General features: G+C 38.7%; 2 protein-coding genes across 9 annotated transcripts in view; both read left to right on the top strand.

Annotated features, from left to right (window-relative positions):
• Positions 1 to 2,203: 2,203 nt before the first annotated feature.
• On the top strand, positions 2,204 to 9,200 carry LOC307157828 (peroxisomal succinyl-coenzyme A thioesterase-like). Of its 8 annotated transcripts, none has more exons than XR_013821093.1 (13): positions 2,230 to 2,326; positions 2,934 to 3,039; positions 3,666 to 3,868; positions 4,556 to 4,655; positions 4,931 to 5,121; positions 6,145 to 6,308; positions 6,480 to 6,599; positions 6,688 to 6,770; positions 7,103 to 7,196; positions 7,315 to 7,395; positions 8,173 to 8,314; positions 8,422 to 8,785; positions 8,831 to 9,200. XR_013821093.1 is itself a non-coding variant. In XM_079869774.1 (12 exons), exons 2-12 carry the CDS (start codon positions 3,023 to 3,025, stop codon positions 8,547 to 8,549), a joined length of 1,323 nt encoding a protein of 440 aa, XP_079725900.1. In that variant the 5' UTR covers positions 2,204 to 2,303; positions 2,934 to 3,022; the 3' UTR covers positions 8,550 to 9,199. The 8 variants fall into 8 exon arrangements, 4 of the variants coding, with proteins under 4 accessions (XP_079725900.1, XP_079725899.1, XP_079725902.1 ...); XR_013821094.1 differs by having other exon boundaries at positions 2,236 to 2,303; positions 8,831 to 9,198; XR_013821096.1 differs by lacking the exon at positions 2,230 to 2,326 and adding an exon at positions 2,578 to 2,718 and having other exon boundaries at positions 8,831 to 9,198.
• Positions 9,201 to 9,814: 614 nt separating this feature from the next.
• Positions 9,815 to 27,221, top strand: part of lamb1b (laminin, beta 1b) — a 30,048-nt gene continuing 12,641 nt past the window's right edge. Inside the window, exons 1-13 of the mRNA XM_079868662.1 lie at positions 9,815 to 9,908; positions 11,024 to 11,196; positions 20,289 to 20,424; positions 22,680 to 22,753; positions 23,002 to 23,190; positions 23,674 to 23,737; positions 24,427 to 24,626; positions 24,698 to 24,818; positions 24,989 to 25,177; positions 25,605 to 25,781; positions 25,936 to 26,048; positions 26,125 to 26,204; positions 26,336 to 26,471. Of these exons, the coding sequence (XP_079724788.1) occupies positions 9,875 to 9,908; positions 11,024 to 11,196; positions 20,289 to 20,424; positions 22,680 to 22,753; positions 23,002 to 23,190; positions 23,674 to 23,737; positions 24,427 to 24,626; positions 24,698 to 24,818; positions 24,989 to 25,177; positions 25,605 to 25,781; positions 25,936 to 26,048; positions 26,125 to 26,204; positions 26,336 to 26,471 (1,686 nt within the window). The 5' untranslated portion in view covers positions 9,815 to 9,874. The remainder of the gene's footprint in view (positions 9,909 to 11,023; positions 11,197 to 20,288; positions 20,425 to 22,679; positions 22,754 to 23,001; positions 23,191 to 23,673; positions 23,738 to 24,426; positions 24,627 to 24,697; positions 24,819 to 24,988; positions 25,178 to 25,604; positions 25,782 to 25,935; positions 26,049 to 26,124; positions 26,205 to 26,335; positions 26,472 to 27,221) is intronic.

The following is a 27,221-nucleotide window of genomic DNA, read 5'->3' as shown; positions in this document are numbered from 1 at the left end:
AGATGTAAAATTACAGAAGTTTTAAAGCATCTCTGGGCAGACAAAGTTTGACTGTGGAGGATCTGTCCTATGGCTGAGATTGACATAATTCGTTTCCGTCAACAGGAACAATTCCAAGAGGAAATTGCTGAGCTCAAGGATAGAAATGTTGGCGTTAAAAGAAAAAGTTCTGTCTATAGTTTGGATCCTGTGTTGCGTGATGGAATGTTGCTAGTGGGAGGAAGACTTGGTAAGTCAGCTATAAATGATTGAAATAAAACTGCCCCTCTTTTTATCTAAAGATCAGCATGTTTCACATCTCATACTTCGAGACATTCATGAACAGTTGGGTCATGGTGGCAGAAATCAGATGCTTTCAGATTGCAAACGGCAACCCTGTTGCAAGAAAAATAATCAGTGTGATTATACAGAAAGTGTGTCATCTGTAGACATTATAAGGGGACGTTGGGAGAACAGAAGATGGCAGACCTTCCAGTGGAAAGGATCACCCCTGACCTGCCACCTTTTACTAACATTGGAGTTGACTTTTTGGGGCCCATTGAAGTGAAAAAAGGACGGAGTAAAGTGAATCGCTATTAGGGCTGTAAAGCCCAGGACACACCATGCCGACGGTGTTTTTGTGCGTTGGCCAACTAAGTTTTCTCAGTGTGTTCTGCACGGTTCCGCACAGTCGGCTGAAATTGGTCCTCGTCTGCTTTTTTCCGGCCGATTCGACGTGTTGAATTGGCGTCAGTGAGAGAGAGAACTCTGATTGGCTGTTCAGCTTAGTAACCGAGTCAGTGCACAAGAATAATAACAAAACAAAACAGTGAGCAAAGAAGTCAAAACGGTACAGATAGAAAGCTGTTCTAATGTTACGTCATGTTCCTTGGGAAATATTTCAATATTAACATGAGCGGAGTGGAATAAAGAAAGTGTTTAGATTGATATTCAAAACGGTATAGCACACACTGCTTTGTTTATGGTTTGTGTATCTGCAGCCTGCAGCGTCAGTTTCCCTTTTTGAATGACGAATATATCTTCAGAAATAGACAGATGTCTCATGTACACGCAGGCGCAGAACGCACATTCTAGCTGACAGTCGGCTGTAGTTCTCTCCGTGTGTTCAAGTGCAGCTTTTTCCCCCCGACGCTGGCGACGCGAGGCGACAACACAGTTGGCTTTCATCCGACTTTTTTCATCAGTCGGCTTTCCACCTATTTTCATCCGCTAGTTCTTTGCCGTCGGTTTGGTGTGTCCCGGGCTTAACGATACCCTCGTCACGATTCGATAATTATCACGATAGTGAACTCACGATACAATATTATTGCGATACTCCAAGACATTTGGTAAAAGGTTAACAAAAAATGTACTGTTGATTAAAATGCTAAATTTGGTGTTACATTGAAAATGAATAGGCTTGGACTTGGTGTTGGAAACCCAATGCACAGGACAATGGTGACACCAGAATAAAAATATTCATGATTCTGAAGCTGAAAATACAGAATTGACAAATACACTTGCACACTGTCACTGATTAGATATATTTAAAATAATGTAGGCCACTTTTTACTGGTGAGATAAGATAAGATTAGACTGTGACGTATAATTAGAGCACCTGATAATAAGGAAGCACAGAGTTTTTGACTTTTGTAATGACTTTCCAAAGCCGTTGCCGTTGATAATACGCAAGTTTAAAACGCGTACAAACAGTCCATGCAGACGGATGTAGATGCAAACAAAAATGTCTTTCTTTATTACTTGTGCTCCATTATGGTCTCAAAACTTCTTGTTGCCTTTACTTGTTCACACGTACACACAAAACCATACCTTGTAAACACTGCATAGCACCTTGCATGCTACTCTGTAGTGCAGTCAAAAACTGTGTGCTTCCCAATTATCAACTCACACTTGTTGCTCAGACCAGTGCTCTAATTATACTGTCACAGCGCCTCTCAGTGGACAACAAAAACTTTGCAATAGAACAAAATGTCTCCTACATAAATTACCCTTTATCCCAGATTTTTGCTGCTTCTTTTTTTTATAAATAAAATAAAGACAACTTGAGCTTACCTAGTAGCTATTAAACATGAAATATTCCTTTAAGCAATTATTTTTTATACATTACATTTTTTTTTAAAGTCACCCAAGTCTTTTGTCCACCTGCACTGCACAATAACTTTCCCAAGCAAGCACTACTCAAACAAAAATAGCGCAATTGAGCGGGTATACGCCCAATCTGGCATCCCTGCAGTTGCGTGATGCTTTGTTTGCGTCAACACTGAACGGAAACATAGAGAAACTGGACTGGTACAGGAATACACGTGAGTGGAATGGCATTCTTGTGGTATGTAACTGGACGTTTCATGTTGTCATTTAATAATGTGCAGATTATTCCAATGATAGGCTATAAACGTGTTTCCTTTATTGCCACAATGTGTTGGTGGAGCTGGTTGCAGTTATAGGGATGTGTCTCCCCCTTTCAACATGCTAACTTACGATTTTAGAATTTATCTAAGTAAAAAGTAGTTAAATAGAAAATATACGCCCTCTAAAAGAGCTCTAAACGACCTTTGCTGATGGTGCGCATAAACATCTGTGTCAAAGGTAACATTTCGTCATCAGCATTAGCCCACGAGCTGCTCTCACTCAACCAGGGATTTGGACGAAAGTCTGATAACTAAGTTAGATAGATATATTCCATCTATATTCGTATTATTAACACGTATTTTCCTTGAGGTAAGATTTCAATAATTTGGATTAAACCACTTCCGGTTGGGTCTCACTAAAACACCACCGAGCACAACTTCAGATCATGTAGCATGCCACAATATGTGATGGTGTGAACTGTGGATTTCCTTTGTGGTAACTTAACATGTTGTGAAGTTTTCGGGTAAAGACCATAGCTGTCATTTATCATCTGTTGTTTTGTATGTTGTTTATGTTTATTTCAGACAGTATTTTTGTACTTACGCTGTTCGGATCATCTGAAACCCATCACAGAAGAAACACCTGATCTGATCTTATCGGACTATACAGTATCATGTTGGCACCTGTTAGGTACAGACATTTCATCAGGCAAAACCATAAATCAACGTGGTACCTCCTTTTTTGCCAATTATTTGCCTATAGACAGTTGTGGCTAATAACAAGTAACGACATTTTATTAACATCTCATGGCATATGCAATATTGCTGTTGGAAATATAAGATTACCATAATGTGGTGAGCTACCAAAGTTAATATAATTTACTTACTTTAACATTATTCAAAAATTATTATTATTTTTTTTTAAATCAAGTGAGACATTTATTTTTTCCTTTCCATGACACTAAATGGTGACTGATTATGTTAAGTTTAAAAAACGATGGAAAAGCACCACAGAGCTATTATAAAAGTGGTCAGGACATTAAAAGCAGTGAGAAGAAACGGAGATCTCTTTTAAATATGCACACACATACTCATGTACACACAGACATGCACACACACTCAATAAAGATCTGCGACACACACACATGCACTAATGATTAATGACTAAACATTGGGCACTAAAGTCACTATGCAGCTGCTCAAATGTGTTTCATTGTACCTGTGTATAATGACAATATAGATTATTCCATTCTATTCTACACAACAATACATGACATTGTTCAGACACTTTTCAATGTCTCATTTAATTCTCTTTAGGACTGTGGTCACTGATAATGGGACATGTCCACTGCTCTCTGTCCAGCCCAGTCGAGGGCTGGTGGACGAGAAGTTTCAGATTGTCATAATGAATTTACTGCCAAATCAAGAGGTGACGATATACTGTCTACATCAATCAGAAGACAAGGACTTCTGGCATGCATTTGGACACTACATCAGTGATGAAGACGGAATAGTGACAGGTGCGTGGGACAGTCTATTGCATGACCCCTAGAAAAGTTACCGCAGTAAACAGAGTCCTTAACCGACATGCACTACCATACAAAAGTTAGGGGTTGGTGAGATTTTTTTTTTTAAGAAGTCTATTAAGGGTACTAAGGCTTAATTTATATGATCAAAAATACAGTAAACCAGTAATATTATGAAATATTATTACAATTTAAAATAACTATTTTCTATTTTAAAATGTAATTTATTCCTGTGATGGATAAAGCAGAATTTTCAGCAACCATTATTTCAGTCTTCAGTGTCACATGGTCCTTCAGAAATCATTCTAATATGCTGATTTTCTGCTCAAGAAACATTTATTATTATCAGTTGAAAACAAGTGTGCGGAAGCCATGATACATTTTTCATAAAGGAAATGTATATGTATTACATATGTATATATATATATATATATATACATATATATGTGTGTGTGTGTGTGCGTTTACCACAGTGAATTGTTGTAAGGGAGATAATGAACAGAAATCCTCAGCCTTTGACCAACTAAAGACAATATGAAGCTAGTTTTAGCTGGATTTTTTGCTGGTCATAAAAATATACAATCATGGAATTCACAAACTTATCTATTTGCAGAGTAAAAAATGATCTAGACAATAATAACATAAAAACATTGTTGCATCTTGTATCTTGTTGAAATGTAGTGGCAAAAGATAAAAGTTTGGGAGGCACCTATGAAGGCAGAGAGCAGATGGGGTTGATATGGAGCATGAGACCCGTACCAGGAAGTCGATCTGGACTCAGGTAATCCCTAAACCTACCCTACACCCTAATCTGGTTTGGGGGAAAAAAATCACACGTCCACTACGCATTGGATTTAATCCAGTATGTCATCGCGATACAGGCTGCATTGAGGACATATTGGACTTAGACTAGCAAAATCTCAATGTGTGGTTATTGCTGTTTCTCTGTTCTTTTTCTGCCAACTGAATCAAAAATTGTGAAATGTTAGTCTTATTTAAAGTTATCACTTTCTCATGTATTCTATTAACCTTTCCTTCCGGTCCCTTTCATTCAAGGTTGCGTAAGACAAATGTTCTTACACCGATGGTGATTCACATTTCGGTATACAGTGGGCATCTATCTGAAGGATTTAGCGAGAAAACACCCCTGGCGACGAGTGTCACAGAACGCTGGTACGTTGCACCAGGTGTTCAGAGGGTGAACGTCAGGGAGAAAGGAGTACGAGGAACTTTATTTCTTCCTCCAGGTATGCACAAAATGATGAAATGCTCATAATAGATTAAAAATACAATTCAGACATACAGTGATTTAAATACACCTTTTCTATGATACCAAGCAGAGTCCTGCACGGGTCCTTTTTGATAAACCCGCACCCGCAGTAATTAACAGAACACCCAACCCAATATCCGACAGAAACACTCATTTTAGTCCGTACCCGCCCCGTTTGACATAAAAAACCGCGACCGGAACCGCACCCGCATTAAATCTCTTACATGAGGTAGACAAAAATAATTTTCTCATGTAGCCTAACACAAGCAAGAAAACCAACATTAGGCATTCTGAGCCGATTCAATTAATAAAACATTGCATTAAACAACACAAGTAAAATAATAGAACGAAGAATGTTTTAGTAGGCTATTTAACTGTAAGCTTAAAGCTAGTAAATATTTAGTAGATTCACTCAGCATGTAACGTGGTTGTCTCTTCTGAAACTCAAAACTTTTATTCAGATTGTGAATATATTAAATACATAAAGCGCAAAGCGTGCTCCCTTTAATATTATCACTATAGCTTTCAATCAGATGCATCGCGATTGACTACATAATGCTGTAATTAGAAGCCTTTAACAGTCTTCAGACACGTAAATATTATTCCACCCGTTACAGGTTTATTCATTTCTGAATTAACATTTATTTGCAGGGCGCAAAGTCACAAAAATGTCAGGGTGATGCAACTGCCAACTTACAACAATATGTATTACATTTTACTTGATAGTTGAAATGAAAATGTTCTTTTTTTTCTTATTGCGAACTATTCAACGGTATAATTTCTTTTCTTTTTTCGACCTTGTGATTAATTAAAATATCATGACTTGATATTCCAGTGAAATGGTGACTGACAATCAACTGCAGTCTTGTATTTAGATCTGCCTCCATCCAATTAGTAACCGATGTATAGAACCAGGGCAATATGGAAGAAAAGATCTGTCGCTGCTTTCTTTAAATCACAACTTTAAAATTAAATTGCTTATAAATAACTTGTTTTTTAGGCCCTGGGCCGTACCCAGGAGTGCTGGACCTTTGGGGAGGAGGTGGTGGTTTGGTCGAGTATCGTTCTGCCCTGCTTGCATCTCATGGCTTTGCATCAATGGCACTTGAGTACCTCGCTCCAGAAGAGCTGAAAACAGTTGATGTTGATGTGTCGTACTTTGAGGTATTTCAGAACTTTTGACAGTCTCCTAATGTGGACCAAATTTGACATGGCATCCTTGCTGATCTGCAATTGTCATTAGACATTGTCATTTAATTTGTTCCCCGTGCATTGCGTTTTTTTTTTCCAGATTAACTATGTCCCACTTACTTTGTATATATATTATTCCTGTAGAGAGCATACCAGATTTTGCAAAATCATCCAAAGGTACAGAAGGACAATCTGGCAATGCTTGGGCTATCTTTTGGAAGTGCCATCACATTCAGTATGGCGGCCTACTCAAAAGTCATCAAGGTTCGCTTGACTTGCATAAACGAATGTACAGTTATCTACATTTTAAATGCAGCTTTTTATTATTGAATATCCTTTTACTGTCTTGTAGCCCCAGTGCTGTGTGTGTATCAGTGGAAGTCATGTGGTTCCTATTGATAAATCTGTTTTTGAAGCCTTTGAGGAGATAAAAAAGTGAGTGGATTAAACATTAATTCTGACTGACTGAGCCTCATCTAATGCAATTGTAATAGCAATCAGAGTAATATATTCTTTATTTCTCTCCATATTTAATTATATTGTGAATAAAAAAGTCAGGAACTGGCAAGTGATTTCCTAATGGAGCTGATTGAAATAAAAACAAAACACATTATAACTTATAAAAAATACAATTTGTTCACACAATTAATGTTGTCTTCCTGTCAAGCTAATTTAACAAGTGCCAGAGGACCATAACAAGCCCGGTCATGTCCTACAGTATGGGATATATAATTGGATGTTTCAGTAACGAATGATGTTCATTGCAGGCATGCGAATAAGGCACGTATGAATGAGGAGAACCAGGTAATACAGAGAGACCTCATCTTGCCGATTCCCTCAGACCCGGCTCTCAAAGTAGACGTGAGAATGACTTTGACATTTCTTTGTTCATATAGTATACAGTTTATTTGCATATAATTATTATAATTACTATTATTTGTAATGCCAGTTCTCTATTTTTTTTTTTAAATGCACATAGGTTGGGAGAATAAAGTGTCCTTTTCTGTTGGTGAATGGTGGTGATGATCAGAACTGGGCTTCTGTTGAATCTGCTGTAGATGTGAGTTATATAGATTTCATTTTGTCCAAACATGATTACCTCAAAAGGACAGCTAATGTAAGACAATATTAACAATAGACAATGAGACAATATTAAAGGAATGGTTACCCAAAAATGAAAATTCCTTTCATAGTTTTTTTCTGTTATTGATTACTAAAAGCTACAAACAAATATTTAACTATATAAGTGTTTACTAAATATTAAACTGTATAAGTAACTAACTATATATTAAAAGATGAAATAAAATGTAAATATTAGATTATAAACTTACTTCATTAAAAACGAGAAATTTTGCCTTGACTACTAACTGAAATAAAATAAGTTGAAGTACTAAAATTACTAAAACTAATAAAAAAACGAATTGCAATGATAAGCTGAAATATATAAAAACTGAATGCACATATATATATATATATATATATATATATATATATAGAAGAACCCAACCATTTTGGTTACCATTGACATCCATTGAATAAACATAAAAGGCTGAAACTGTCTTATTTTGTGTTCTACAGAAGAAAGTAAGTCATACAGGATTGAAAGACATAAGAGTGAATATTTGATGACAGAATTTTCATTTTTGGGTGAATTATCAAGGTGTCATTATCAGTATCTACATGAAATCTAATGCTAAATATTTGTTAGTTTATGTAATGATTTATCGTACTGTCATCGTACAGTCTACATACACCGTACACGCCGTGTAATGTTCTCAACTATGATTCAAATGGTTTGATGTGAATTGGCTCCTTGATTTGGATCTTTTAAACCCAGATGGAGATGATGATGGAGAAAGCAGGAAATCGGCACTTGTTGACAGTCCTGACATATCCTGATGCGGGTCATTTGATCGAACCTCCGTACTCGCCTCACTTCCGAGCAACTAACTTCATGCTGCAAGAAATGAAGGAGAAAAGTAAGCAAAAATTGTTCATATAGGATCAACATATTTAGAATTTTTTTTAAATGTGTCATTTGTTTGAATATAGATCTGAATGTAAGTTGTTGTTATTGTTGCTGCAGTTGTCATGCTATGGGGTGGACAGACCAAACCGCACGCTTACGCACAAGAGGACGCATGGAACAAGATATTAGCATTTCTGCGGCAGCACCTCTGCTTCAGTTCAAACTTTGCAAAGGCCAAACTGTAGTTCTGTCATTTACAACATTGATTGCCAGCACTTGTCTGTATTAAACAGAAATGGACAATAAGTATTACTTTTTATGTAATACATTAGTTGCAGAAATTACATAATTCATTAATGATGTTTGCAATAAAAGGGGATTATAAATATAGCACCATTACATGGTTTTGATAACACTGAGTAAAGGAATTACAAACACAGTTTAGGTTTTTTGGAAAGATTTCTTGGCACACTAAATACCAGTGATCACACTACATTTTCTTCATTTTGTACCTCTTTCTAAACAGGCGTTCAGATGATTTCATGGTTTCATTTTATTTCGTTTAACTTTGTTTCTTTTGATTAAAAAGAATGATTTATATTATCTAAAGTGAATGACATAATTATTATATAATTATGATGGTCAGTATTTTAAACAAAATAATTGATGCAAAAGCCTTAAGGTTTTAAAATATTTTTGTGATTCTGTAAAAAATGAACTTTACATCACTTGTTTTTTTTTATTCACAGATCAGTTGTGGATGAATAAATATGCTGTATTAAAATCATTTTCATTTAACAAGTTTGAAAGAGTGCAGTGTTTGTGTTTGAAGTATCTTCAGTTGTGAGGTTTTTTTTTTTTTTTTTTCTCTCCATAAAATTCAGAGATGTCACTACATTGGCTTTGGTGGTACTTACTGACAATATGAAATGGTAATGTAAAATGTGTAAGATAAAACAATTTTTTTTTAGTTTAACTGTCTAAAAAGCAGAGCAAAATAATTGTAATGTGTATTTAATTTTAAATTTGTTCAGTTTTTAAAGATGTGTGCTGACTTTTTTTTTTTTTTTTTTTTGAGTAAAACATAGCCATAACAATGTAACGACTTCGTAGATAACTAGTTTAACTGTATTTACATTAGGCTACCTGTAGTAACGTCGCTATTTTAGCTAAGAGGATTTATGGTCATAACAGTTTTAAGAATTGTGTGAAAAGCATAGCCTAAAAGTTTACATGTTCTGTTTCATTCTATAGCTGTTTTTAAAATGCAAGAACGCATCCTGTGTGTTGTTTGGAACCGCGCCTATGATGCCAAAAAAAATGTTGCTCGCGCCTTGATATTCACGTTTATCCCAAGACATTCTTTCCCCAAATGCGTTATTGGTAGGCAGCTCACAATGGTTTGAGACACCGCCAGTGTGTTTGGCGTAATACTGGGTTTGTAGCAGCAGCTCTACTCGCGTAAATCAGCGTTGTTTAATATCATGGGCGGGAGCTTCGCTTCTCCCACGCTACACACACACAGTTATTCCAACACTCTGGAAAACACTGCTGGAGAACAAGAGCAACAATGTGGACTTTCCAGACTACAGCTCTTACGATATGTAAGTTTTGTTAATCATTATTCTTCCAAAAATACAACTCCCACTGGTTTTCATTTGATACAGCTTATGTTTGACTAAGAGTTTGATGGTGTCCATGATTTACTATTGTTTTTAACATTACCAGATGTTTTGGGTTCTGTAAGGTATAGGCTACCAGTACATGGAGTAGCCTACAAAGTTGTTTACGGTGCTTAAAAGTTCTTAACAGGATTCAAAACAAATTTTAGTTCTAACCTGAAACTTTATCTCACTCATTATTTCTATTTTTTTCATTTCTAGTATAAAAGTAGGGAAAGCAAGGTCCAGTATGCAGTGTTTGTAAAGTGTGTGGTCCAAAATCAGCAATTCAGTGTAAACTTTTTCAGGTTTGGTGTTACCTAGTGCCAAGTTTTATGTCTTCAAGTTTTCAAACCATTTATAGTTCTAATTTGAAACTTTGTTTTTCTTATTATTTCTCATTTTAAGTATAAAAGTTGAGGAAGAATGGTTCAGTATGCAGTATTTGTGAAAATTTATTTGGTCCAAAATCAGCATCCATTAAATGTATTTATATAGTGTCAGGTTTTGTGTTTAAAGGTTAATGTGCATCTCATCCGGTTTTCTGCATGCCACATTTAACTCTCCATCAGGTCAATAAGCGTTCCCATGTGATATTCATTTCAATAATTAGCAACAGACTCTACTGTAACCAGAAGCCAAAATGATTAACCATGCATAGTTCACACAATGTTTCAGTGATGTAATAGTTTACACATTAAAATGAAATAGAATGGATGAGTTACATAACTATCTTTCTGTTCTATCTATCTATCTATCTATCTATCTATCTATCTATCTATCTATCTATCTGTCTGTCTGTCTGTCTGTCTGTCTGTCTGTCTGTCTGTCTGTCTATCTATCTATCTATCTATCTATCTATCTATCTATCTATCTATCTATCTATCTATCTATCTAGACAGACTTTAATGTAAGTGACTATGTAAACTAAAAAAAAAAAACACCCACAGAAATATGAGGCAATATGTGTGACAACTGACCTCAAGTCTCCCCTATAAATGAACTTTCATTGTACTGTATTTTAGCATAATGTGATAATATCTATATGATTCCCCTAGCCTTTGTTTTGCACACCCTGGCACAATTACCTGATCACAATGACAAGTGTGCAGAGGGGAGCTGTTACCCCTCTACGGGTGATTTGCTGATAGGGAGAGCACATCGGCTCACTGCTTCCTCCACCTGCGGACTGGATGGACCGGAGAAATTCTGCATCGTGAGCCATTTGCAGGTAATGCAACAAACCTACGTCATGAACTATAAAAGTCAAACATGCAAATATATCACACACCCATGATATGTTAAATTGGTTTAAACACAAAACACTGATGAAAAACAATATATATTTATTTATTTATTTATTTATTTATTTATTTATTTATGCACAATATAATTATAATAATGTGAAATCATGTAACGCTTAAACCCAGATTTTTTTATATAAATTTATTTGTTTTCTTAAGTTATTTTCTCTGTCTATTGTACATGACTTATATTCAAAAATGTAATAATAAATATAAATGATTGCATTACAATTAAGTGAATCACATTTGAAAATAATGAGAAAAACACAAAGTAAAACATCCAAACGCATTGCAGTAATGATCGTTTTGGGGTAAGGAAATCTGATTGACATGAAATGAATGTTACAATAAATCATTTCTAAAAATACGTTTATTTTCTTTATAAATTATATATACAGTGTTGGGTGTAACGCGTTACAAAGTAACGCGTTACTGTAATAATATTACTTTTTTCAAGTAACGAGTAAAGTAAGGGATTACAATTGCAAAAACAGTAATTAGATTACTGTTACTTCCCCGTAAGCAGGCTGCGTTACTGCGTTATACTGCGAGACTGTCTCGCGACGTGAGCCGTGACTCGTGAGTGACAATGACATGAGCGCCGCGAAGTCAGTGGTAAACACTATGGCAAGCGATCGCGTTCAAAAGTCTTTAAACGAAACGCGTTAATTTTGAGGCGTCAACACGCACCGTTTGTCCGTGTTCAGACGTCATGTTTATTCATGAACGATGTCGTAATGGTAAACTGTATGCACGTGCAAACATCAGACGTTATATTTGTTCATGAGGGATAATGCATTGGTACGTTGTGAGTGATGTCAGTCTTATGTCATGATTTGTCATGCCTTTTCAAGTTGTTCGTTTAACGTTCTTTCCCAAGGTAGAAAAGTCAACAGCTCTTAGAATGGGTCTTTTATTTTAGCAAACTGCCAAAAAACCTTTTCAGACTGTGTGCAGCTGAACCAAGAAAAGTTTAAGATTGCATGGAGCTGATAAGCATGAATGGCAGAAGAAAAAGACTGCAATTAAAAAACAAAACAAGAGAAAATTATTTTAATGCAAGCAATAAAAAACTGCACACATCAGCTGTGGAATAAAAGAAAAGAAATGCATGATCAACTAGATTAAGGCATACTCCTCTCTGTCCACCACCCCCAAAGGTTTCACAAAGTTATTCTTGCCACTGTAACTTATGGCTTCCTAAAGACAGGTTTATGGGTAAATAAATGAATAATAATAAAAAATATATACCAGGGCTCAACATTTAAGCCTTTTCATTTGTCCTTCGGTCGGTCATTCACTTGTCCGAGTAAAAACATTTGTTAGAACAGGAAAAAAATGTGATTTTTTTTTATGTGTGTGTTGTAAATATAATTTATTCTGAATCAGTATTCTCATCAGTTCAGTCAGCTTTAACATATATAAATGTATATATTTATGATATTTTAACCTTTATAAAGGGCATTTTTCCCTAATCGTTTGCCTCATCTTTCATTTAAAATTCTTAAATTTGATCAATAAATTACAATAGAATAATAAGATGCTAAAGGGCTGTTACCAATCAAAGCATTTAATAATGTAATGAGATTATTTAAAATATTTTTTGAATATACAAATAAGAAATATTATTTATGCATAGAAATATTTATAAACCGCCAGTAGGAGGCGGCAGGCGACCATCTTAATGAGTGAATCATTGATGCAATGTGCATAAAGTTAAAATACCGAAACTAATAAAACAAATTTTAAAAAAGAATGTTTCATTTGATTCAATTTTAGATGATGGAATATGCAGAAAGAATAGAAGCAGAAAGGTCTATTGCTTTATAGCGTATTCATTTCGTGCATCATGTTTTTGAAAAGTAACTAGTAAAGTAACTAGTAAAGTAACTAATTACTTTTGAAAATAAGTAATCAGTAAAGTAACTGGATTACTTTCTTGGAGAAGTAATCAGTAATCAGTAACTAATTACTTTTTCCAAGTAACTTGACCAACACTGTATATATATATATATATATATATATATATATATATCGTACATCGTATATATATATGTCGTACACATGCCGTATAACCTAAAAACTTCTGTGTGATTTGATCATAATCTTTCTATATGTTGTTGGGTGGGTAACACAGAGCATTCAGTTTGTCTTCCCACATTCACTGTCTGATGAACAATCGGATCACTGTGTGAAGAGTATGTGGTGGGAGGATGAAGGACCCTGTCAGATGTTCCAGACCCCTTTAGGCCACTGTTTTGCCCTTTACACTATCTGTGTGGCCATCAGAATAAAAGTCTGACTGTAAATGCCAACAAGTGATATGCTTGTGATTTGAACAATGTGTAGGCTAGATAGGATCTGGAACTCAACCGTCCAACATATCTAGCATATGCAATTTTAGTTATCTGGATTTGTAAATATGAGATGCTATCAAACCTTAAAATTTAGGAACTAGTTTACACAAAAAGAAAAATTCTACTTAGCTTTATGACATTACATATCCTTATGACTTTCTTTCTTCTGTGGAGTGCAGAAGGAGATGTTTTGCCCTGGTTGCTCTTTTCTTATGATGAAAATGAAAAGTATCCAAAGTACATTAATTAGTCCATTCATGCACCATATTTCTTTTATAGTCATACAATATAGGTTTTTATGAGGAAAGAACTCAAAATCTTGCCCTCTTGCCATTGATTTCAAATCTTATTTACATTCAAACTTGCAATCGGACTTAAGAGTGTCATGTTAGTAATGGCAAGGAAGCAATATGCAAGTAAAACTCTTTATTGACAAAACGTAGAAAATGATGGAGACACGACCACGGGGTGTGGCGCAGGGTAGAGCCCTGCATTTCAGCCCGAGCCCGACGGGCCCCGACTTTTTTACGCCCCTAGGGCCGGGCTTCGGGCCAATTTTCACGTCATAGTTCACATGCGGGCCGGGCCTCGGGCCTTTTTTGAGCTATCCTTCTTTTTATATTTTTAGACATTAATTAAAAAAAAATATGAGAAGCTGACGTCGACGATAGAAAAACAAACATAGAAAGACATTTAATAACCTCATAACTTTCATAATCTTATAATTATTTACACTGACATTGACATGACAGTCGCACGCACGCACGCGCACACACAAGTGGTTTCCCGTCAGCGCAACCAACGATTCACCTCATGTGCAAATAATGGAGAATATTAAGAGAAAAATCGCGAGTGATAGAAGAGAGGACTGGGTTAAAATCTTCCACTGTGGATATTCTTTTTCTCCACGATGCTCTGTAAGAGACTATTCTAACTTTTCGTTTGATTGGACTTTATTTTCGTTTAACTGTTGGAAACGTCTGATGTTTTTCGTTCGATTGGACTTTATTTTCGTTTAACTGTTGGAAACTACTGGAAAAAAAGAATGGCCATGTTCTGTGGTGCATTTTTGAGGTAAGATAACCTGCAAGTTTGTTTTTGATTTATTTTATTTTATTTGTTTAGATTGACTATTGCTCATTTCGTTTGCGAGCGCTGTTGCGAGCAGCCTGAGCCTGCCTCAGTATTTAAAAAAAAAAATTACTCACTGTGGTTTAATAAATAAACATTAAACTAACTGTCTGTGTGATATGCTTGAAGTGTTTTACATCTATGGATTTTATTGTAGCTGAGTAAAGTATTAGCGTTGATTTGAGAGGCTAAATTGATCAAACATGTTTTACTCGCTGTTGGCTCGGCTTGCTTGGCCGTCATTTTTTTTTTAAATGCTCCCAACATTTGTCTAAATTAGCTTAATAAAGAAATGAAAAGAAAAGAAACATAACTAACAAAACGGACATATTTTAATGGCAGTCTGCCGCTGTGAAGAAAAAAAAAAAAAAAAAAAAAACGGGCTCGGGTCGGACTCGGGCTGATAATTCTGATGAGCTGTCGGACACGGGTCGGGCTAGGGCCTGAGCGTCTCGGGCCAGGGCCGGGCTCGGGCCTAGATTTGAGGCCCGTGCAGGGCTCTAACGCAGGGACCTCAATGGCCAACAGAGTGCAGGTGAGATGGTCAGAAGAGATGAAGTGATGATGATGATGAAAATCCAGAACACGGAGACGAATACACGACCGGAACTCAGGAACAGGAACAAAGCACACAAACTGGACGCCAACCGGGATCAGGAAACACACACGAAAACACCAAACAACGATCTGACAAAGAGAGGGCAAAACGGTGAGTATAAAAAGGTATAGTGGATGAGCTGCAGCTGGTGTCTGAGAGTGAGACCGGCTGATCGCTGATTAGCGCTGATGGGCTGGTCACGCCCCTTACTCACACACCCACACACGTATAACAACAAAGACACGAGACAAGAAGGAAACAGTGAATTCATGAACCGTGACAGTACCCCCCCCCCCTCCTAGGAACGCCTCCTGGCGTTCCCAGACTCCCTTACCTGGCGATTGTAATCATCGATAAGGGAGTGATCCAGGATGTCCCTAGCAGGTACCCAACTTCTCTCCTCCTGACCGTAACCTTCCCAGTCCACCAAGTACTGGAATCCGCATCCCCTCCGTCTAGAGTCCAGAATACGATTGACCGAATATGATGGTTCCCCATCTACGAGTCGCGGCGGTGGGGGAACCGGGGCTGGCGGATTAATGCGAGAATAAAACACGGGCTTGACTTTGGATACATGGAACACAGGATGAATTCTCTTGTACGCAAGAGGGAGGTTAAGGCGGACTGGCCTTGGTGCGCGCCCCCACTTGGAGTAAAGTCTCACGGGCTCTAGTCCAAGTGCGGTGACACCTCTGGACGAATGCGTGAGCAGAGGGGACCGCGACTTTGGACTCCAGACTGGGAAAAATAGGTGGCTGGTAAACCTACACTACACTCGAACGGAGATAGGCCCGTGGATGACACTGGTAACGTATTGTGGGCGTACTCCACCATTTGACAGTTGTTGACTCCATGAGGAAGGATTCTTGGAAACCAAACATCGCAACGCCCTCTCCAAATCTTGGTTGGCTCTCTCAGTTTGACCATTGCTCTGGGGATGAAACCCTGAGGACAGACTGACAGTCGCCCCCAGTAACCTACAAAACTCTCGGCAAAATTTGGACACAAATTGGGGTCCTCTGTCGGAAACCATGTCTATTGGGAGGCCATGTAAGCGAAAGAGGTGGTTAACGACGGTCAACGCTGTCTCCTTGGCTGAGGGTAATTTGGGCAAGGGAATGAAATGGGCCGCCTTCGAGAACCGGTCCACCACGGTCAAAACTACCGTGTACCCTTGAGAGGGTGGGAGGGCGGTAATAAAATCTAGCGCTATATGGGATCAGGGTCTCGAAGGGACAGGCAGTGGTTGAAGTAACCCATCAGGAGGTCGATTGGAAGTCTTACCAGTGGCACAAACTGAGCAAGCCAAAACAAAACTGTGAATGTCGCGAGCCATAAGTGGCCACCAGAATTGTTGCTTGACTAAAAATTTAGTACGACTGACTCCTGGATGACAAGCCACATTGGAGCAATGTCCCCACTGAATGACGTCTGACCGTAATCCCTCCGGCACAAATAAACGGTCCGGTGGACAACCGGACGGAGGCGTTACCCCTTCTAAGGCCGTCTTGACCTTCGATTCGAGCTCCCATGTGAGTGTGGAGACAAATAGGGTCTCGGGTAAAATGCACTCGGGAGTAGAACACCTGAACGGAGTTCTGGGGGAGGTCAAGGCGGTCAGAGGTGCGGCTAGTTGGCTGAAATTGCGAATGAAACGCCGGTAGAAGTTGGCGAACCCCAGAAACCTCTGTAGGGCCTTACGGGAATCTGGACTTGGCCACTCCACCACAGCCTTAACCTTGTCAGGATCCATACGTACTCCCTCAGACGAAACGATGTACCCTAGGAAAGGAACAGACTGTGCATGAAAAGCGCATTTCTCCGCCTTGACAAAAAGCCCATTCTCTAACAGCCTCTGAAGCACTCGTCGGACTTGCTGCACATGTTCCTGGAGAGAAGAGGAAAAAATCAATGTGTCATCCAGGTAGACATATATGAACTGATCGACCATATCTCGCAGCACGTCATTGACGAGTGCCTGGAAGACCGCTGGGTAGTTCGATAATCCGAACGGCATTACCGAATATTCAAAGTGACCCCTGGGGGTATTAAAAGCGGTCTTCCACTCATCCCCCTTCCTGATGCGGACCAAATGATAAGCATTACGTAAATCCAATTTTGTGAAGACCGACGCTCCCTGCAACCTCTCGAAGGCTGAAGACATCAACGGCAAAGGATAAGTATTCTTTACTGTGATGCTGTTCAACCCTCGGTAATCAATACAAGGTCGCAGAGATCCGTCCTTCTTCCCCACAAAAAAGAACCCCGCCCCCGCTGGAGAAGAGGAAGGGCGGATGAACCCCGCTGCTAGAGAATCAGAAATATATTTCTCCATAGCCTCCCTTTCTGGAACAGAAAGCGAATATAACTTGCCCTTAGGCGGAGACTTATCTGGCAGTAAATCTATGGCACAGTCATAGGGACGATGCGGAGGAAGAGCAGCAGCACGAGACTTACTGAACACTTCCTTCAGGTCGAGGTACTCTGCGGGCACGTTAGACAAATCCACTGTCTCCTCCTGAAACATAGGAACAGAAACAGACGGACAGGCAGACACAAGACAAGACTCATGACATTGACTGCTCCACGACACAATAGCACACTGCTGCCAGTCCACACGGGGGTTGTGTTGTATGAGCCAAGGGTGACCGAGAACGATGGGTGCAAGGGAGGAGTCCATGATGTAAAATGAAAGTCTTTCAGTGTGATTACCAGACGTGACGAGAGTGATGGTTTCAGTGGTGAATTCGATGGTGGGGAGATCTTGACCGTTGAGTGCACGAACTGAGATCTTGTGTGTGAGGGGTTTGATGGGAACATGAAACTTGAGTGCAAATGAATAGTTCATAAAATTACCTTCAGCCCCGGAGTCCAACAGTGCACGACAGTCGTGGGTGTGTGTTGACCATCTAAGTCTTACCGGGAGGAGCGTAGATGTTGATGAGGTCTTCTCGGCGGAGATCCCACCCGATAGTAGCCTCATAGTTACTATCGGGCTTGGCCTTTTACCGGGCAGCTGTATGCGTGGTGACCGGTCCCACCACAGTAAAGACATAGTCCCTGGGATCTCCGCCTCTCCTTCTCCTCCCGGGAAAGCCGAGCTCGCCCCACCTGCATGGGCTCGTGATCGTAAATGGGGCTGACCGCATCCGCTCCGCTGAAACGCTGATTCTCAGATCCTCCGGACGACCGACTGGGCAGAACCCGTCTCTCGACTCTGGTCAAACGTGCATCGACTCTTAAAGCCAGTTCAATGAGCCCACTGAGGGATGTGGGCAGATCCAGGGTGTAAATCTCTCTTTGGATGCGGTCAGCCAGCCCATGCAGGAACATGTCCCACTGCGCCTCCTCGTTCCATTGACACTCTGCCGCTAATGTCCGAAATTCGATGGAGAAATCTGATACTGATCTCTCTCCTTGACGTAAATCAGCGAGAATTCTAGCCGCTTCTCTCCCGGCAATCGCCCGATCGAATACTTGCTTCATTTCAGCGGCGAGTGTCTGGAACGAGGCACAGCATGGGTCCTGGTTCTCCCACACCGCCGTCCCCCAAAGCGCCGCCTTCCCTGATAGCAGCGTTAGAACAAACGCAACTTTGGACTGTTCCGTATTGAAGGTTCTGGGTTGCAGTGCAAAATGCATGGAACAACGAGTGAGGAATGCCCTGCAGAAACTGGGCTCACCTGAATACAGTTCCGGCACTGGTAGTCGAGGCTCTGCATGGGAAGGATTCGCTGGTGGTGTGTGGGGAACAGGCGGTGTGGGCGGCGCAGTGGGAGCTCGCAAAAGTTGTACCTGCTGGGTGAGCTCGGACACCTGCGCCACTAGAGCTTGAACTGCTCTCCCCGTGTCATTGATGTTCTTCTCACAGGAATCCATCCTCTGCATGCTGTTGTTGAAAAAAGCTTGAAGAGACACTGATGATTCACTTGCTGCTTCCATAGAACGGTCAGATCGTTCTGTCATGTTAGTAATGGCAAGGAAGCAATATGCAAGTAAAACTCTTCTTTATTGACAAAACGTAGAAAATGATGGAGACACGACCACGGGGTGTGGCGCAGGGACCTCGATGGCCAACAGAATGCAGGTGAGATGGTCAGAAGAGATGAAGTGATGATGATGATGAAAATCCAGAACACGGAGACGAATACACGACCGGAACTCAGGAACAGGAACAAAGCACACAAACTGGACGCCAACCGGGATCAGGAAACACTCACAAAAACACCAAACAACGATCTGACAAAGAGAGGGCAAAACGGTGAGTATAAAAAGGTATAGTGGATGAGCTGCAGCTGGTGTCTGAGAGTGAGACCGGCTGATTGCTGATTAGCGCTGATGGGCTGGTCACGCCCCTTACTCACACACCCACACACGTATAACCACAAAGACACGAGACAAGATGGAAACAGTGAATTCATGAACCGTGACAAAGAGAACCAATGGCACTTGTCATAATTATGAATAATATTTTAGAGCTTCAGTGGGAGGTATCAATATTACAGCAAAATCCAGACATGGTTGAATGACTTTAAAAACTAGAATACAGCTCATTAAATAGCAAACATATTAATTTAGACTGCTTTTATAGTGTGTTTTTGTCAGTTCTGGAGCTGTGCAGAACTAGTGTCTATTCACTTTCACTGTAGGGAAAAAAATGTAGGAATGTAGGAAAATGACTACTTTTTATATTTATGTTGTTTTGCTTGACCAAGTTAGTTAGATTTAGCCTGTGTAAGTTTTGCTGTGTATACATGTGTTTATGTTGGTGAGTCATGCGCATGAGAGGGTGATAAAAACAGGTGCACATCCAGAACATCTGGATTCCTGCTGTCCGCACGAATGTGCTTTTCATTCCGCCAACCCCCCAAAAGACTGTATATGTCTCACATGTTCCAATAACATCTGCATCTCGATCTCTGTCCATTGTCAGGAGGAGAAGAAATGTTTTGAATGCGATTCCCGACGGATGTACAATGAGGCCACCTTCCCCAACAGCCACACCATTGAGAATGTGGTGACAGCCTTCACTCCCAACCGCCTCAAAACCTGGTGGCAGTCCGAGAACGGTGAGTTCTCGCACAACAGTAAGAACAATCACAAATAATCTCATCGGTATTTCAGTTCTTTCTCCTACACAGATTCCTCAGATTTTCATATGCCTCTTTTAGACATTTAGAAGTGATTTCAACAATGTGTCAAACTAAGCTCAGATGTACGAAGATAGTTGCATTCAAAAGTTAGATCTCATATGAAATCAAATATTTCTCATCAAATTCTTCCAAGGCCAAATTAACTGAGCTTTGCTATTCACGTTTTTTTTTTTTTTTTTTGGCTCTGTATTCTGACTGTATGCCAGCAGTTGTCTTATTTGTGTGTATTTTTATCAGGAATTTTAGGAGGAAACTTCTGAGACCAAGTTGATACTTTAAGGGATAGTTCACCCAAAATTGAAAATTCTATTCTATATCTAGAGAAATGTCTGTGTTTTTTGAACATGTAGTCAGTGGTCACCAAAATTGTTTCCTTACCAACATTCTTCCAAAATATTACCATAATGTTACCAAAATGTATTCTTTTGTGTTCAAAAGAAGAAAGAAATGCATAAAGATATGGAATGACGTGAGAGTGAGTAAATGATCATTAATTTGATAAATTAAACATAAATCTCCTGAGCTATCAAGGATCAATAACATTTTCAACTGTCACTCAAATATTCTGAAAACTAATAATATACACATTTATATGTCACAATTCTCATATCATTGGTCCCAAAAGAACCTACTGTGTCTCATGGCAGGAATTTGGGTTGACAAATAGAGAGAGGAATGGAGAAAAAGGAAAAGAAAGTTCAACTGACAGGAAATAGTGGGAATGAGAAAGTGAGAGCTGGGATGAATGCAACCGCTGGGCGTGGGAAACAGCTGGCCTGCTCTCTCCCTAGCGACTGGCTTCCACAACACTCACGCTACCAGACTCAATCCATGGGTGTGGCGTGGCATCACTAATTTAGGGAATTTATGATTTTGGATGCTTTATTTGGCATAGTGCTGCACTTTTGTTACGCCCTTGTTCCCTGTAAATGTAAAAAAGAAAATGTGATTTTTTGCAAAACTGTGGTGATGGAAATTAAATTAAACTGCTATATATAATGTTGAATATAATGTATAATAATGCAATGGGGGAATATTTGTGGGTCCTGATAATGCCAAATATCTTATGTTATTACCACCAGTAAAAAGTGGCCTACATTATTTTAAATGTATCTAGTCAGTGACAGAGTGCAAGCATATTCGTTTAAAATAATTCTGTATTTTCAGCTTCAGAATCATGAATATTTTTATTCTGGTGTCACCATTGCCCTGTGCATTGGGTTTCCAGCACCAAGTCCAAGCCTATTCATTTCCATCCAAAATGTAATATCAAATTTAGCATTTTATTCAACTGTAAAGTTTTTGTTAACCTTTTATCATATGTCTTGGAGTATCGCAATAATATCGTATCGTGAGTTTAGTATCGTGATATGTATCGAATCGTGACATGAGGGTATCATTACACCCCTAATGTATATAAATGTCCATTCGCCGCGGGGTCCCCTCAAGCTCCAGTTGCACCTCCCTAAGGGTGGCCCTGTTTATAGTGAATTTATAACAGCCAAGGGTCCATGTAGCTTACACTGAATGAGAAATTAATGTTGTGACTGTTAAAAATGTGCTTACTATATATATATTGTGTGCTCAGTATGCGTGTAGTATGAAGGTATGAATGCAATTTGGATGTACTACAACCGCCATGTTGTCATTGACTTGTGACACACAGCATCATTTGGGTTGCCAGTGTCTATTGGATGCACACTTTAGAATCTCGGCAGAAGTAATAGGTCCGTTACATTTCGCCTGCTGTTTTATAAATACTACAAATTCTGACACTAGTAATTTCATGTAATGTTTTGCACCTACAGTATACTAGCGAAACAAACACATCCCGGTACAGGAATAGTCTTTTTGGACTTGGGAGGAAGTTTTGACTGCTGAAACTTACAGAATGTTTACATAAGACAGTGAACTCTTTTGTTTCAAAAGATCAAGGAAATTTATTCTTCATTAAACAACACACCGTCTTTGATATTTTGTGTGAGGAAACTATTCATGCCAGATTGCTTGGAGTGAACAAATATTTAATATATTACTATGCTTTTCTAAAACTGTATTAAAAATGAGTACTTTTGTTGGAGCCGATAGTCTCGTGGGCAGCACTCCAGCAAGTAGCCAGTTGCACCTCATTCAATTCTTTCCTCACTCATTTATCCATTCCTCTCAAGCAGGAGTTGAAAATGTGACCATTCAGCTGGATTTGGAGGCCGAATTCCACTTCACACACCTCATCATGACCTTTAAGGTGAGACATACACTCTCTCTCACACACAAACACACGGAACTAGAACACAGTCTTGTGGAATGTTGAACATATGTGTAGATATGCTTGAAGTGTTTTCCTTTGAATCCAGGGCTGCGTCTCCCAAAAGCATCGTAAAAAGATTGTAGATACCTTTGGCACCAGTTGTGTCTACGATCTACTTCAACTTTTGCAGGGTTTTTTCAGGATCCGATCCTCTGTAAATTAATTTTTTTTGCTGTTTTCCACAGACCTTTCGGCCCGCAGCCATGCTGATTGAACGTTCTGCAGATTTTGGGCGGAGCTGGCAGGTGTACCGATACTACGCTTTCGACTGCACTGAGTCCTATCCGCACATCCCTCGGGGGCCAATCAAAAATGTGGATGATGTCATTTGTGACAGCCGCTATTCTGGCATTGAGCCATCAACAGAGGGAGAGGTGTGTGATATACATTCATATAGACAAATATACATATAAAACAAAGTTCTGTCATGAAACTCTTGATGTCGCAGGCTGATAGGTCCTTAACTCAATCTTCTGGCAATCACGTCATTCTCAAAAGGGCACAGCTGATTGGTTTAGCGCACTTTCAGAAACCCTCCACCTGTATAGATCTGCTAACTCATGTATGCTATATTGTACAGCAGCAGCATGTCTTACTTGCTCACAGCAGTGTGTCATGTATGTATTGACAGTAGCAAGTCCTGTACTTGCTCTGAAGCAGCAGCAATAACAGCAGCGTAGCAGATCTATTCCGCCAAGACCAAACATATCAACATTGTCACACCCATCACCATGCCAAACACTCAAGAGAGTTGTCATGACAGAAGTGCTTATACATACTATTTAAACAGTATCTAGATACTTATATATACAATCCTGAGTCATCCTGAGTAACTGTTCTTGTGTACTTGTGAACAGGTAATTTTTAGGGTACTTGATCCTGCATTTAAGATTCCTGACCCTTACAACCCACATATTCAAAGTAAGTAATTAGCACATCAACACAGCAAATCTCTTGACCAGTTGAAAGCTTTGTGGTGGTATTTGTGCCTGGCAATTTCACTGAATATCCATTTTTTTTAATGATTCCAAAACTGGAAAATTCAAAGACAAAATTCACACTTGTTTATCTGGCGCATAATATCTTTAGAACATTATATTGGTATTTTCATTTACATAATTTCATTTAAATAGGCAACTGGCTAAATTTTTCTCAGGTTTTCAATTGCTTTCTGGAAATTAACAGTATACTATTGAATTTTCCTGTAACAGTTGAACTGTTGAGCTTGTCTAGGCTAAAAATAAGTGTAAACATAACGAAATACTGGGAAAAATTACAAAACAGGGTTGAACACAGGGTCAAGCTCAAAGAAAAATTCTTTCCAAAAAACATTTTTGGTACATTTTCTAACCCATTAAAATTTAGTAGTGATTAATTGACTGGTTTTCAAATGAAAATCACATTTAAAATCACATTTCAAAATGTAACTATTCATTTCAATTTTCAGAATTAAACTGATTAAATAATGTGACTATATCCTGTTAATATCTTGAAGACACAAATGTGGCACAAATTGCATCATTTTCTGAGAACGAATCACTGTTAATCAATCTTTGAGTATGTGTATACTTGTTTTTGTCTGACTACTGAAAATACCTTTGTTCATACAGACCTAATGAAGATCACAAATCTCCGCATACGGATGGAAAAGTTGCACACTCTAGGTGATAATCAGTTTGATGACCGAGAGGAAGTGAGAGAGACATATTATTACGCTCTCTATGACATGGTTGTCCGTGGCAACTGTTTCTGCTATGGCCACGCCTCCAAGTGTGCGCCAGTCGGCAATGAGGCAGGGGTTGATGGCATGGTAAGTAAACGCAACAACAACATTCACAAACCAATCACTTGCACTGTTCACCTGTGTGTTTGTGTGTGCAGGTTCACGGTCATTGCATGTGTAATCACCACACTACTGGACTCAACTGTGAGGAGTGTGAGGACTTTTACCATGATCTGCCCTGGAGACCAGCATTGGGCCGAGAGACAAACGCATGCAAGAGTATGACAAACAGCCCACAGATAATCACAAAAGAATAATTAGATCAATTATAATAATTGTATTATATTATATTATATTATATTATATTATATTATATTATATTATATTATTCAGAAGCCATACTGAATATTATTCACTAATCTGGTGTTTCTTCTTTCTCATTCTCTCAGAATGTGAGTGTAATCGTCACTCACATTCCTGTCACTTTGACATGGCGGTGTATCTGTCTTCGGGAAACAGGAGTGGAGGAGTATGTGATGACTGTCAGCACAACACACAAGGCCAATGGTGTGAGAATTGCAAACCCTTCTACTACAAGCACTCTCAGAGAGACATCAGAGACCCCAGGATCTGCGCGCGTGAGTGTGTTTAACGCTCTCAAAATGGATACATTTAAATCTGTTCCTATGCAGAAAGGATGCTGTAAAGTGTTACTTGGAGCAATGTTACATGATAAATGAAACATGATGAATCTGTGTTTGTGTTTGGTGAACGTGATTTCACCAAGTACAACATGTTCCTGGATCACCATCTTTGTTGATCCTGGAACAACATTCCTATCAACCAATCATATTTGAGGGACATTTTTACAGTTTATATCAAGTTTAGGTTTACAATCATGGTTAGGTGCTTCTACATCAGTGTTATTCACCTATCATTCCCCTCTGATATTAGGGATAACTGATGGGTAGGGTTAGGTTTAGGAGTAAGGGATAGGACTACATTTTCAGACAGGAATGTTGTTCCAGGATCAACTAATTATGTTGAGTCTTGGTTTGTGTTTAGCCTGTGACTGTGACCCACGTGGTTCTCTGAACGGAGGCTTATGTGACAGCGCTACGGATGTCCTAAGAGATATGATTGCTGGCCAGTGTCGCTGCAAATCTAATGTGGAGGGACAACGTTGTGACCACTGTAAAAAGGGACACTATGGCCTCAGCGACGACCCATTAGGCTGTCGGCGTGCGTAAACACACACACACACACACACACACACATATATACACACAAACAGCTTGTTTCATGTTCTTTCAAGGCTTTGACCTCTGAAAGACTTCCTGTTTTCTGGAGTCAGTGTGTATGATCATGTTTGTCTTTCTTTTGTGTGTGAACCCAGCATGCAGCTGTAATCCTCTAGGCACACTCTCCGCAGGAAGTCCTTGTGATATTCAGACAGGAAGCTGTTATTGCAAACGTCTTGTGACTGGACAATATTGTGAGAAGTGTCTGGTAAGAGAGCATTATAAGTATGTGTGTTTTGGGTTTGTGTTTTTGTGCTTGTGCGTAACACAGTTTTCCCTTTCAGCCTCAGCACTGGGGTCTCAATAGTGATATGGATGGCTGCAGACAATGTGACTGTGACATAGGTGGGGCTTTACATAATAAGTAAGTACCTGTATTAGATTTGTTAAAAAAAATAATCCGTTATCATGCCATTTTATTTAATTTTTTCTATAACAAATTAATTTATACAGGCCAACATAAATATTCTTCCGTATATTTTGTTTGCTCTGTAGTTGTTCTCAGCAAACAGGGCAGTGCGCTTGTAAGGAGCATATGTTTGGTAGGCGTTGTGACCAAGTGCATTCTGGGTACTACTTCGCAGCACTGGATCACTACATTTATGAAGCTGAGGATGCTTCCTTTGGACCGGTAGGTGTCACTCAGGAACACTGGCCTTCATTCATGAAACACAAGTAGAAAAAAAATTGGTAACACTTTACAATAAGGTTCATTGCTTTACATTAGTATTAACTAATATTAACTAACAATGAGAAATACATGTGTTAGTTTTTCTTTGTTAATGTTAATTAATGAAAACTGTTCGTTGTTAGTTCATGTTAGCTCGGGTTCATTAAATAATATTAACAGATACAACTTTTCATTTAAATAATGTATTAATAAATGTAGAAATTAGCATTAACTAAGATTAATAAATACTTTACAAGTTTTTTTCATTGTTAGTTCATGTTAACTAATGTAGTTAACTAATATTAACGAATTAAACCATATTGTAATGTGTTACCATAAACTCTTTTGTAAACATTTTAAAAATGTAATATTTTTAACAATTTACTATGTGAAAGTTTACTAAAGACATGATTAATGTGACTAAATTTACTTAAGAATGGTTTTACGAGCTAACTGAATGTGAAATTTAACAAGAATAGTCTTATAAAGAAATAAACTGCAAAGATTTACTTACTTAGATCATTTACATAAAAATGGTTTTGTACTAATTGAACCATGAACAAATTAACGACATCAATTTATGTCATTTGCTTTTATGAAAAAACTGAATAAGAAAATGTATCTAAAAATAGTTTTAAGAAAGATATATTTCTCATTCTCATTCTGCTGTTCTGATTCCCAATGAGTGTTTAAGTTCTTCACGGTAACATG

Source organism: Squalius cephalus, assembly GCF_949319135.1.
Source record: "Squalius cephalus genome assembly, chromosome: 4".
NCBI classification, from domain to species: domain Eukaryota; kingdom Metazoa; phylum Chordata; class Actinopteri; order Cypriniformes; family Leuciscidae; genus Squalius; species Squalius cephalus.
This window is presented reverse-complemented; position numbering and strand designations above follow the sequence as displayed.